Source organism: Protopterus annectens, chromosome 1.part0 (genome assembly GCF_019279795.1).
Source record: "Protopterus annectens isolate FY-2018-M chromosome 1.part0, PAN1.0, whole genome shotgun sequence".
NCBI classification, from domain to species: domain Eukaryota; kingdom Metazoa; phylum Chordata; order Ceratodontiformes; family Protopteridae; genus Protopterus; species Protopterus annectens.
Window position 1 is genome coordinate 18,899,990 of NC_056725.1, and position 14,446 is coordinate 18,914,435.

The following is a 14,446-nucleotide window of genomic DNA, read 5'->3' on the forward strand; positions in this document are numbered from 1 at the left end:
GTCCCATGAAGACTACTCCATGGCCAAATACAAATCACCAGCCCACTCATACACAGCACAGCATGCGTTCCTCTATTCCTGGAGGTGCAGGAACAGCACTGCACCACACTGCCTTCCTCCACTTAGGACAGTTCAGCCAACAAACAACTGCTACTGCTTCTCACTCCCATAACACTCTCATTAACTACTCCAGCATCCATGTCACTCATTGATCCCAGGTTGTCTGAGTTACAAATCAAGGCTTTAGCACTCTGCACTATGGAGGAGGGACGCATGTGAATTATGATAGTGCCTATAGGCAGATAAATGATATACACTGGTACTTAGGTTATAAGATGCAATATTTACTTAGCTTTACAGATTATTTTTTGAGATTTAGAATGACGCAGACAAAAGTACAAAAGGTGCAATCAGCTAGGTAAAGAGATGGGATTTTTATACTTCTTGAGTTCTGCAACAAAGGAAATTTTTTTCTGTATGGGAGGAGGATCAAAAGCTATTGGGGCCATGACTGGAGAGGTCTGGGATGCACATTAAAGGAGAAGGACAGATAGCAAAGACCTGGATTGCGTGAATGCCCCATATTGCCTAGAATTCAGTTTGAGTTTTTTTTTTTTTTTTTTTTTACAAGGGATTGACAGACGTTGAAATGAAGGAGTCTGTAGGGGATACTGGTTATGATATACTGACTTTGGAGATGAATGGATAACATATTGGCTTTTTATACTGAAATAAAATGATTCTTTAGCCTGCGCTAACAAAGCAGCTAGCTTTATTTAAGCATATTTGTACTTTGGGAATACTTTTACACAAGTTAATTGTTAATGGGAATCCATAGTAAAGGATGACTTATCATGGACCTTACAAGAATGTGCTTGGTTTCATTTGTGTGATGGTTTTAAAGCTGGTTGAAAATATTCATTTTGGCATGGAAATTCCATATTTTGTGGTTTACAGTGAATATGAATGACAGCATTTAGTCTAGTTGTATTCTCAGGTACTTAAAATGCAAGACTTGTATGAGTTCTGGAAATAAGTTTTTTGTTTGTGCCTAACAGCGAGAAATTTGTTTTTGTAATGTTATTTGTTAGATGTAAGGATATGAGCCACCTGGTCAAAGAGCATACTGACTTAAAAAAGTAAAAAAAACCATACTGACTTAAAAAAGTAAAAAAACATACTGACTTAAAAAAAACATACTGACTGACGGTCCTTTTGTAGTGCTACAAAGGAGGCTGTTAGAGGATGAAAAGACAAATTTCTTGGCATAAAAGGCATAGTTTTTGGAAAGAAAGTTTGAGATGTTAAAAAAAGAATAGGTACTCCTACTGCTGAACACCATTTGGTAGCGGGAAGGGGAAGGAGAGGATGAAGGTGAAAGGTAAACGGATGGCTGTAACTTTTACATAGCAAAGGAACTATTGGACTCTGGAACCGGTTATGTTGAAGTACAGTACTGATTAGCAGTAAGTCTGTGTGTGACATGGACTTGAAAGCCTTGGTAAGGTCACTGAATATAGCTTCTGGCAAAGAGAATTCATTCTTGTAACAGATTATGTTACCTTTGAATGTAACAAAGACTTATGATGCTGTTTGCTCTTTCGCAGGCTGTGCTAGTAACAGGAAAAAGTGGCGTGTTTAGCTTAAGGTGATACATGAAATGAATGAACATGACTGCTTCTAACACTGTGGATATGGGGAGAGGATGGAAATAGGGCTAAACTGGCCTGATGTGGTGGGTGCTATGGAAGGGGGGGGAGGCTTCTCGCAGAAGAATTAGTGTGGCTGATTTCCACAGTTCTTGAAAAGCTCCTTGGATAACAATGTGGGTGTAACATTTTGGAAGGAGTGTACAGTGGCTATAAAACTTGTACACACCCCTTTTAAAATGCCAGGTATTTGTGATATAAAAAAATGAGACCACAATAAATCATTTCAAAACTTTTTCCCCCCTTTAATGTGACCTATACCTTGCACAATTCAATTGAAAAACAAACAAATCTGATAGGGGAAACAAAAAAAAAAATAAAAAATGTACATTGAGCTGGTTGTATAAGTGTGCACACCTTTAAACTAATACTTTCTTGAAGCACCTTTTGATTTAATTACAGCATTCAGTCTTCTTGGGTACACACCTGCCATCAATTAGGGAGACTCTGATTAACCACAAGTAAAGTTCAGCTGTCCTAGTAGGATTTTCCTGACATTTACTCAGTTGTTTGCTACAGCAAACGCCATGGTTCGCAGAGAGCTTACAAAGCATCAAAGGGATCTCATTGTATCAGTCAGGATTACAAAACAAATGTCCACAACATTGAATATACCATGGAACACAGTGAAGACAGTCATCAAAAAGTGTAGAAAATATGGGACAACAGTGACGTTGCAAAGAACTGGACATCCCTCCAAAACTGATGAAAAGACAAAACAAAAACTGGTCAGGGAGGCTGCCAAGAGACCTACAGCAACACTGAAGGAGCTGCAGGAATTTCTGGCAAGTACAGGTTGTGTACTACATGCGACAACAGTCTCTTGTATTCTCCATATGTCTGGGCTATGGAGTAGGGTTGCAAGACGGAAGCCTTTTCTTACACAGAAAAACATCCAGACCCGGCTAAAATTTGCAAACAACAATACATCAAATCTCCCAAAAGCATGTGGGAAAATGTGTTATGGACTGATGAGACCAAGGCTGAACTTTTTGGCCACAATTCCAAAAGGTATGTGTGACGCAAAAACAACACTTCTCATCACCAAACGAACACTGAAGCATGGTGGTGGCAGTATCATGCTTTGGGGTTGCTTTTCTTCAGCTGGAACTGGGACTTTAGTCAAGGTGGAGGGAATTATGAACAGGTCCAAATATCAGTCACTTTTGGCCCAAGATCTTCAGGCATCTGCTGGAAAGCTGAAGATGAAGAGGAATTTTACCTTTCAACATGACAATGACCCCAAGCATACATCCAAATCAACAAAAATAATGGCTTCACCAGAAGAAAATTAAAGTTTTGGAATGGCCCAGACCTAAATCCAATAGAAAATCTGTGTGGTGACTTGAAGAGGGCCATGCACAAGAGATGCCCTCTCAGTCTGACAGATCTGGAGCGCTTTTGCAAGGAAGAGTGGGCAAATATTGCCAAGTCAAGATGGGCCATGCTGACAGACTCCTACCCAAGAAGACTGAATGCTGTAATTAAATCAAAAGGTGCTTCAACAAAGTATTAGTTTAAGCGTGTGCACACTTATGCAACCAGCTTATTGTATATTTTTATATTTTTCCCCCAATAGATTTGTTTGTTCTTCAATTGAATTGTACAGGTTATGGGTCACATTAAAGGTGGGAAAAGTTTTGAAATGATTTACTGTGGTCTCATTTTTTTATACCACAAAAACTGGCATTTTAACAGGGGTGTGTACACTTTTTATAGCCACTGTATATATGTAAATTTACTGCTTGCAAGAACAGATCCAGGATATAGTCCCATCAGTTAATTCTGCAAAGGCTGATTTTTTTTTCATCACTTTATTCATTGTGGAATTGTATGGGTAAGAACTTGAGAGGCAGTTACATTTCTAGGTTCATAGGAGGTTACTAAGCCTTAGGGCCTTTATAAACCTGGCCGTCTAAAAAAAATAAAAAAGAAAAAGTGTAACCTAAATGACCAGAGTTAGATGGTCATTGTTAGCAGAGAGATTCTATGATCAGCACTAACTACCCTTGTCCATGAGGGACACAGGTGCCAGCCACAGAGTGAATTTACTGTCACTCATCCAATTGTCAAGGCTGCACTTAAACAGGGTCATTGAGGAGCTCTGCTTCACATGAAGTAAGAGCTTATTCCAGAGGAGTGGTGCCCTGTGAGAGATATATTGGTCTCTCCAACATGTTTTGTTAATGTCACAGGCTAGGTTGAGATCCCTTGAGCGAGTGACTTTTGTCCCATTTGATTTGTGGGTGTGCATTTCCATTGGGGCAGAGTCAGAGACTACTCTGTAGGCCAGGCACAGGTTGCCTCTCAGCAGCTAGTATGATACAGTGAATAGTGACAGGGCTTTCAATCTTTTCATGTAAGTCATGTTTTGGAGGTTCTGGATTCCCTTAGTTAGAAACCTCTGTGGTCTCTCCAGTTGCTACAGCTGTCTGGTGAGATAATACAGAAGGAAAATTGTGGTCTGATAAAGGTCGAGTACAGCAGAGTTACAACACCCTTAGTCTTGAATATGATGGCCTTATTTATGAGATGTACAATATAGAAGACTTTCCTTACCACTATGAGCACATTGCGACTGAAGTTTAGATTGCTGTCAACCTGTGTTCTCAAGTCTCACATTACTGGGTATGAGCTTAGGGAGGTGTTATCTATAATCAGCAGGGGTTACTTCTTTGTCAAAAGGAATAACGAGGCATTTTTTTTGCATTTAATTTTAGTCTGGGACTTTGGCACCAATCATTTGTCTGCGTCAGCCTCTTCTGTAATATGTTTATATCGTTAGGGGACTGGATAATTGCACCCAGTTTGCAGTCATCTGCAAACTTAATAAGCCACAGGCCTTCTACTTTTGCCTGGACCTCAGAGAAATAAGATTCCAAACAGTAGTGGGCCCAGCTCAGATCCTTGTGGTACTCCATTGGTAAATGGTATACGGGTAGAGGTGGACTCACCAATTTTGACCGTGTGCATTCTGTCAGTGAGCCACTTGGCTAACCATCTAGTGGACATATGGGTTAATCCCCAGCCAGGACAGTTTGTCAACGATTGTCAACGATGGGAGATTCTTTCAAAAACCTTGGCTAAATCAAGATAGGTGGTATGTACTGCTTTGCCAAAAAATGAGCAAATGCAAGGCTTATATACAGACAAAATTAAATAGTTTTAAACTAGTCTGTGAACAGGAAGCCAAACAACGATCCTTCCTCCAGCAATCCCCAGCTCAAACAGGGTTATATTCACACTCTTCTGCCACAAGTGAGCAGGGGAGCCCCTCTTAATTTAAGATGGCTGGATTTGAGTTCAAGTACATGAAAAAACAGGCTAGATTCAGCAAGTCTGGATCTAGTCTATGTTAACTAAGCAATATTTTACTGCAAAACAAGTACACTTTGGCTGATGGAGGTCTGATTAAGAACTGCTTACAATGGAGCCAAACTTTGGTGGAGCAGGTGGCCACAACGGTAGCGGAGATGTTATTTGGTAAGGTATTAGAGGAAAGAGTAGTCTCAGGAGAACTACTAAAGCCTTTTCTTTCCAAGTTTTTTAGTGCTTTCCAAATGAGTTTGGTTTGGTTTAAGTTGGTATAATATTTTTTTCAATTTGTACAGAATAACGTCTTCCAAAGAGTGAAGGCATTTAACTTTACAAGTGTACCTGGCTTCATTCCTTTTTATGGCTCCAGTCTGAGCTGAGGAATAACCTATCTAGTGGGATTTATTTACTTTTAAGGGTAAACACTTTCTTGAAGAAATATGTTTGAAAGGATTTAGAGAGCTGTGTTAACATCAATTTGCAAGGTTACTAGAGTCCAGTCAGTGTCCGTAACGTCACTGTGGGGAGGGTTCATTTCTTCTGCTGAAAGTACACATAGTAATAACCTACCTGGGGTTCTATTACTTGAAAAATAAAAGAAACAACTCTTAAATTAATTTCCCTGCACCTGAAACACAAATGGTGCAGCATTTTACAGTCAAAATTAAATACGCCATTCCATGATTAATAAACTGAAGGTAACCTGAGAATAGAACACGTTTATATTATACTTTTACTCAGTACTTCACTCACACTCAAACAATGAGGAAATGAGCAAACAATCTAAATGGTAAAGGCATACCGATATTGTGAGCTTCATCAAACACAACAACAGAATTTTTCGCCAGCTCCTTGGAGACTAGATCTGCAATCTTGGGATCCAGAAGATAGTGGTAACTGTACACTATAATGTTAGCATGCAAAATCTAAGGAAGAAACAATAAAGTCCCACATTAAAGGATGAATAACTTGCAGTTAGTGACAATAAGTACATCAACTTCAAATCCTAACTTGGAACAGGCTACTGGTTACACACCATGTTGGTTAGCTTATTTATACATTTATTTCACAATACACAAGTTTTTCAAGCAAGCTTACCTTCAAAAAGATCACAAGTACAAAGAGTTTACCCACATAAAGAAAAACGTTACTTTAAAATGTTTATGTACTACCACAAATGCACAGAAATTACATGAGGTGTATCCTCATGCTAAACAGAAACATGACTGACTGCCAAGACTCACAACAAATAAAACCAAATGTTGATTCCATGCCAAATGGGGCAGAAGTCCTAACTCTTATCTAGGCAACCTAAGGTCTAATAGCGAGATGTTTTCACAAGAGGAGACAGCGGTGGGTAGGGCAACATCTACCCTAAAATGGACTGATGTTCTCAAGGGCTTTTCTGCCACATCCAACTCCATGTTCCCTTCCATAAATGAGAAATGCTCCCCATGACTGCTGTATGATAGATCCTAGTCATTCCTCACTTTCTATGAAGAACCAAAACGGATGTTTGGGAAGAGCTAACACACCATCACAGGTGAAGTAAGGACCCAATAAATTTGTTAAAAAAAAAAAAAAAAAGAAAGAAACTATGATGGAGGCAAAAAAAAGAATGAAATGTAGCTTACTCATAATAAATGGCAGTGGAGAAGACCCTTCATATGCAGAATAAATATATCTGACTAACCAGCAAACGTCTCCACTGAAACCAGTCCGCAGCTTAGTATAGTGGAGAAAAAAATAATTTCTGCAACAGAAGAATGCTTCAAAAAGGATTACAAGAACACAATTCTGAATTGCAAGTTCAGAGTTATTGTCTTCCATGGATAACTTCTCAATGACACATTATGAACAGTCTGAATTTTCAAAAGTAACATTTACTATCTACGAAAATCAAGATGGTGGCTCATCATATAGCCTGGATACAAGAAATTATAACACATATATAAGCACTCGCTATACCAGATTATTTAAGATGGCTTTCCGTGGTAAGTGAGCACTGGATGTATCCATCTGCTACACTCTCATGGATATTCAAATCTTGCCCTGCTCTTTGATGCATCCCCCTCCCCAAAAAAAATTGCATACAATCAATGCATCAGGAATAAGGGTTGCAGGTACCCTTGGTATTCTCCAGTTCTTAACTCTCACTTTAACAGGTTGTTACACCTGGAAGTAAGCACATTAGCTAAGAAGGTTAGGCAACTATAAACCTGAATGTTAGCCAAAAAAAAGCCCTACTGCCATTCAGCTGCAAACTGTGCTAGAAATGAGGACAGAGGAATGTAATAATGCACCAAATGATACAATTAGTACTCACATATCTGTTTTACCTTACTTGTAAAGAGCACATTTGCAATGAATGGAACACACAGGCATAATGCCAAGCATTATCCAAAAAAACCTCAAAAAGGGCAAAAGGATTCCTAAGGAAGGCAGGGCAACTCTCCCAAAGGGTACAACTACTCCTGGAGTGGAAGTCCAAACTCTAATGCTTGGTAAAGGTGTGCATCAGTGATCTTGTTACTAGGATAGAGCTGTCTAATGAAGACACAGTCCTAGAAAAATCATGCTGGGACTCCCACAAAATGCTCTCCAGTGTAATAGTCAAAGACTTGCTAATACTTGCAAAACAAGACAAAACGAGCCGACACCATGGTGCGCAGAGATAAAGTTCTGACTGTGACCCATAAAACTGAATCTTATTATCAGCCTGAGTGCAGAAGGAGCCAACAGGCCAGTGGGAAGTAATGACCAGCTAAAAACAATGTGCCCATTCTGGGGAGACAGATTGTCCGACCCTCTATAAGATTAAAGACTGGCAGAAATAGGAAACTCTACATACAGTAACCAAGTCAAGAAATCTGTACCCAGCAAACTGCACTGCACAACAACTGCATTCAAATGAGTGCAAAGAACCATGAGTGCCACTGGGGAGATACTGTGTGTGTAGAGTCCACTGCAATACCATCATGTGAAGCTTGGCATGATGTACCACTGGGACAGAAGCTGTCATGACACCTAACACATTAAGGCAAAGATATGCTGAAACCGTGTGAGATTCTAACATTACAGAAGCTTTAGACTGTAGGGTGTGAATCCCCTACATCGGAAGATGTACTCTGCGCAAAAGGGTGCTCAAGTTGCAGCCTATAAATATAACCATCTGCAAAGAGTTAAACCTGGGATTTTGAAAGGTTCACCATTATATGCCCAGAGAGTGGGACAGCAAGGTCACTCCCTTAATGCAATCAGAGCCCGAACCATAGGATGTAGCAAGAAGCCACACATTTAATTATAAGGATATTTTAGATTCCTGCAACCTCTGATGGACCGTAACTCTGGAAAAACATTTGGAAAACACTGTGGTGCCTGGTCACGTTCGAATGGAAGTTTCTGAAACTCATGGAAAACATCTCCAAAAGAAGTGGAGAGAACTTCTGGACTCCTTGGTTAATCTGAAGATCCAAAGAGCATATGCAGTGCCCTTCTGTTATGTAAGGAAGCACCGGATGCATCATGGCCATCCAAAAGATTTCTCTGGCCAGAAAGGTGTTTAAGCAGCTGATGTCTAATACTGACCTGAGAACCTTGGACTTCTCTTTGTACTAAACAGAATACAGAATAAAATCTTGACCCAGTTTGCTGGGATTCCTTGGATGCCTTTCTTCTGATGAAGGTTGACTGCCATCCTTCTTGCTAGTTTTAACTAATATGGTGGAATACTAAGAATGGGAAGTGATAGTAGAACTGGATGCGCCAGAAAGGGAATTTTCTATCCTTTGAATGCAAGAGTCCTGACTCAAGTGTCCAAGACAACAGAGCTCTGCAAGTATGTGGAGGAAAAACAAAAGAGCTCCAGAAAGGGATACTTGTCAACGGCTTTGAGGATGGTGTTGTCCACCCATAGGTACTCTGCAGGACCCCAGCCTCCAGGTCTGCAACCTACCAGGATGCTATCTTGGTTGATGGGCTACCTTCCAGAACGTTGCTGATTTCTGTACTATGCACCATGCCTGAACTACAGCTGGTGCTGGCTCCTTTGTGTCAGCAAATAAAACTTAATGCCCACAGCTGTGAAGGTTTTGCCCTCCTTTTTCATGCTCTGTAAATATGCCTTAACCTGGAACCTGGTTGATGGGCTACCTTCCAGAACGTTGCTGATTTCTGTACTATGCACCATGCCTGAACTACAGCTGGTGCTGGCTCCTTTGTGTCAGCAAATAAAACTTAATGCCCACAGCTGTGAAGGTTTTGCCCTCCTTTTTCATGCTCTGTAAATATGCCTTAACCTGGAACCTGAACAGACATGGGTCTTTAAGGGAGAAGCTCAATAAAACCTGCCTTGGTGTCCTCAGTGAAATTAGATAGATGAATCTGTATGTGGCAGCAAATGCCAATGGCTAATCCTGTTGCCCTTGCCAACCCACCTGTGGCACAATAAAGGACATGCTTTGTGGCTAATAATAGATGAAACTCTGACAGGAGAGTGTTTTTTCTTTTAATAGTCTTTCTGGCAGACAGAAAACAAAATCATATTTCTCTAACCTGTCCACCACTATTTATTCTTCATCTATTAAATGGACTCTAGAGGTGATGAAACCTTTCTTTTAAGAATAGTTGAGAGGATGAGGATATCAGGCTTGGGTTTCTCTGACGACAACTCCCACTCTCTCAGCAGCCAAAGGATGCGGCTGGCCTTCTTGGGGATAGTAGTCATTGTACAAGAATGTTCCCAGGCATCACCTACTAAAATGCATATCAAAAGAGGCACTGCCTATGAGACCTGCTGGGGAGATCTACAGGCCCTTCTGCAGCCTCTGCTGTGGACAAGATATCAGTTGGACATCCCACCATCTGTTTCAAGAGCTCTAAAACTCCCCCAAATATGGGGTAATTTGGGAGGAGGTGCACAGTAGTCAGCACTCTCAACACCATCTACATCTTCTATTGAGGTTCTATGTCTCCTCTTGCATGTGACCTTCTTCGATATCTTTAAGGGCAGGGAGAATACAAAAAGTAGAAACATCCTTTTTAGGGTAGGTTATCTGGAAGATGGCTACAATCTATGTATGCAGGTAAATGATACAAGCAGAGGCGACTCTGACCTAAATTGTGCTGTCAGCACTGAGGCCTGAAACTAATGGGAACTGGTGCAGCTGCAATTGTGTGATTACAGGCCTCACACCAATGATGCTGCTGAAGGGCTGTGTTGCTGCCAATAGCTGATGTTGAAAATCCCAAGGACAGAATTGTCAGTTTAGCGCTAACGCTAAAAATTCAACACTGCAATATGTGCAAAAACCCCAGATCCTAGCATTAATGCCATAATCATTATTTCTTTCAACAACACAGGGACTGAAAAAATAAATTTCCAGTGCATGCTTTACATCAGAAAAGCTGCTATTGACTCACAATGCTAGGAACAGCATCACAGTGGTCGCCATACAGTCCTATTAACACGGATACTGATATGGGAAGAGTGATGACATGACCTCTGGAGCTCAGTAACAAAAACTATGATGTAATGAAGAACTGAGATATTCATGAATAAGGGAAAAATTGACCTGCCCCATCTCCTACAGAGAGATTATCATAACACCTCCTAAGAACTCTCAGCACTGCCTCTGCCAATCTATAGCAGTCAATATAAGGTGGTAGTGGTGGTGAGGGGTGTGTGTGTGTGTGTGCGCGCGCGCGTGTTGTAGAAGACTTCAATGAAACCTGAACAGGGAAGGCTTCAGGGGCTGACGTTCAAGAAACAGACGTAATTCTTTGCAAAAACAAATGCAGACACCTGAAAGTACAGTTTTGTACCTACCATAAATGTAGATGTCCGATAGATATGCAACTGCAGTCCTTACATATGGGTTGTCCTGCCTCAGGCAGCCCTTCGGTCGGCCGGATTCCAAAGTCTGGGTCCGGTATCAGCTGATGTCGCCTCCTCCCCGACGTCAGAGCGGCTGGGGTATAAAAGCATCAGCCGACGCCATCTTCTTCAGTGTTTCTTGCCCCAGATGCCAGGTGCCCTCCAAGGAAGGCTAAATTTAGAAACTGGATAAAAAATTCCAGACATACACAACAGTAATAAACAGATACACCATAACAGATATCCCCAGCTAAGTTGAAAAAGGGGAAGTGGACCCAAAAGGAGAAGATACAGAGGGGTAGGTGGGAGGGAAAACCTGACTGCAGTTGCATAGCTATCGGACATCTACATTTATGGTAGGTACAAAACTGTACTATGTCCTTCAAGAATGCAACTGCAGTCCTTACATATGGGTTGATTACCATAGCCAAGCTGGGGGTGGTAGGCTCTAAGATAAAGATGGTGTAGCTAAAATGCCCTGCAGGACTGCCGAAGCAAAGCCTGCTCGGGATATGGAATATAAAGGCAGGTTGTAGTGTTTGGAAAATGTATGCACGGAGCTCCATGTAGCAGCCTCTAGAATGTCCTTTGTAGCCACCCCTCTTAGAAAGGCTGTGGAGGTGGCTATAGCTCTGGTGGAGTGTGGCCTGATATTGGCTGGCACACCTTTTCCATGGAAAGAATAACAGAATCTGATGCAGTGTCCAATCCATTTTGAAACTGTTTGTTTGGAAATTGCCTTTCCTTGCACTCCAGCAGCGTAAGCTACAAATAGTTGGTCAGACTTTCTGCTGGCCTTTGTTCTGTCCAAGTAGTAGAGCAGTTGTCTGTGTATGTCCAAAGTGTGCAGCAGCTTTTCTCCTTTATTTTGAGGATTGGGGAAGAAGGTAGGCAGGTGAATTGCTTGATTTAGAGACACCCTGGATATCACTTTTGGCATGAATGAAGGATTGGTTCTTAAAGAAACTCTGTCCTGATGGAAAATGAGAAATGGAGGTACTGCCATGAGGGCCTGTATCTCCGAAACTCGTCTTGCTGAGGTAATTGCCAACAGGAAAACTGTTTTCCAGGAGAGGAATTGCAATTCTGAAGATGCTGCTGGCTCAAAAGGAGGAAGAGTTAATTTTTTCCAACACGAAGTTGAGGTCCCATGCAGGCACTGGTGGTTTTCGGGGAGGTTTGATATTCTTTATCCCTCTTAGAAACTGTCTTAGCAAAGTATGTGAAAACACAGGTGGATCACTGTTGTATTTTGCTGAAATTGCTGAAGCGTGTAATTTTACGGAAGAATATGAAAGTCCATTGTGTAACATTTCTGCCAAGTATTCTAGTATCTGTGGGATGCTCATTACTGATGCATCCTGGCCCTTGTTGGCATTCCAGATGTTGAATCTCTTCCATTTGGCTGAATAAGTTTTTCTGGTGGAAGGTCTGCGTGCTTCCAGTAGGATCTGTTGAACTTCCTTGGAGAGAGATATGGGGAGAAGTCATGGAACCCTCCAAGCTGCCAGTTGCAGAGTTTGCAGGTTGGGATGAACTGTCCTGTAATTGTGCTGAGTCAAAAGCAGAGGCCATTGAGGCAGGGGCCATGGCTTGGTTCAAGTTATGCTCTTTAGTAATGGATACCAGTGCTGTCTTGGCCAGTCTGGAGCTATCAAAAATGCCTTTTGGTTGTTCTGCTTTGATCTTCAGTAACACCTTGGTCATTAATGGTAGAGGTGGGAATGCATAGATTGTTAGAGAGTTCCAGCTGAAGGAGAGAGCATCCATTCTCCAGGCTTGAGGATGGTGTGTCCTCGAGCAGAACTTCTTCAGATGATGATTGAGGTGTGAGGCAAAGAGATCTATGTCCGGCCTCCCCCATGCCTGAGTTATTTGTGAAAAAATGTCTGGATGCAACATCCATTCGTGCGGGTCCAAGATGTTTCTGCTTAAACTGTCCGCCAGAACATTGTCCCTGCCTGGAACAAACTGGGATTGCAGCTGTATGTTCAGTTTCAGGGACTTTTCCAAAAGAGTCATTGTTAGTCTGCAGAGGGGGTAAGAATGAGTACCTCCCTGCTTGTTTATGTACCACATAACAGTGGTGTTGTCTGTCTTTATTAGCAGAGGCCTTGTTGAAGAAATTTTCCGAAGGCCTCGATTGCAAGAATGACTGCTAACATCTCTTTTTGATTGATGTGTAGATGCACTTCCCGGGGTGCCCATTGCCCTTGAATGCATCTGTCCTCCATGTGCGCCCCCCATCCATGATCTGAGGTGTCTGTTGTAATGGTTTGGCTTGTTTGAGGTTTGTTGAAAGACATGCCTTTGTTTAACTGGCTTGCTTGGGCCCACCACAAAAATTCCCTTTGTAGACATGGGATGAGTGGGATAATTGCTTCCAAGTTGTGGCTGTGTTGAGACCATAAACTTTTTAGGTACCATTGAAGTTTTCTCATGTATAGTCTTGCCAGTGGAATCAGTAGAATGCAAGATGCCATGTAACCCAGGGCCTGCAGGATTTTCCTTGCAGTCATCTGGGTGAGCTTTGCTAGGCTTTTGAAGTAATCTGGTAATTGCTCTTGCTTCTATTCTGTGAGGAAAGCCATTTGTGTTTTTGTGTCCAGTTTGGCTCCTAGAAAAATTAATTGTTGGGATGGCAGTAGTCTTGATTTTTGAATGTTGACTGTGTATCCCAAAGCCTGTAGTAAGTGAATGACATAATTCAAGTTTTTTGTCAAGGCTTGCTTGCTGTCCACTTGTATAAGGCAGTCTTCCAGGTAAGGGTATATTTGTATCCCCTGGAGTCTGCAGTGTGCAACTACTGATGCCAGGCATTTCGTGAATACTCTGGGCGCAGTAGATAAGCCAAAAGGCAATGCTGAGAATTGATAATGCTCTGGCCCTGCAAGAAATCTGAGGTATCTTCTGCAACTGTGTCTGATTGGGACATGCAGGAATGCCTCCTTGAGGTCCAGAGTAACCAGCCAAGACCCCTTGCCCAGCATGGGAAGAAGTTGCTGTAGCGTCAGCATTTTGAATTTTGGCACAATGAGAAAAGTGTTTAGAGCGGACAAGTCCAGTATAGGTCTCCATTGCTTTTCTTTTCTTGGAACAAGGAACAGTCTTGAGTAGAATCCCTGGCCTTGTTCCTGAGGAGGAACCTTTTCTATTGCTTTGATTTGTAGCAGTTTTGAAACTTGTATGAGTGCCTCTGCCGTCTGATTTTGTGGCAGATTTGGCATGCCTTGTCTTGTTGGTAAAGTATGGAAGTGGAACCTGTAACCTTGGTCTATTATGTCCAGAATCCATTTGTCCTTTGTTAAAACGTGCCATGTTTTGAAAATAAGGATAATTTTCTGCCTAAAGGTGCTTCTCTTTGAGCCTTGGTCGGCAGTGTGAAAGTCAAGTCATTGTGATTGTCCCTGTGGACAGTAGAAGTCCCTGCGCCACTTCTCTGATTAGTCGGTTGCCACTGGCGTCCCCTGTAGGAGCCTCGGTATTGCCCTCTCCCTCGGGCACGCCTGTTTTTTCCCCTTTGGAACTTGTCAGTGTCTGGAAAGGA

The 14,446-nt window shown here is 41.8% G+C and overlaps 1 protein-coding gene across 1 annotated transcript in view; it reads right to left on the reverse strand.

Annotated features, from left to right (window-relative positions):
• The window catches only part of ERCC2 (ERCC excision repair 2, TFIIH core complex helicase subunit), a 2,230,202-nt gene that overhangs the window by 1,054,506 nt on the left and 1,161,250 nt on the right, over positions 1 to 14,446 (reverse strand). Inside the window, exon 8 of the mRNA XM_044070725.1 lies at positions 5,827 to 5,950. Coding sequence (XP_043926660.1) covers positions 5,827 to 5,950 — 124 coding nt within the window. The remainder of the gene's footprint in view (positions 1 to 5,826; positions 5,951 to 14,446) is intronic.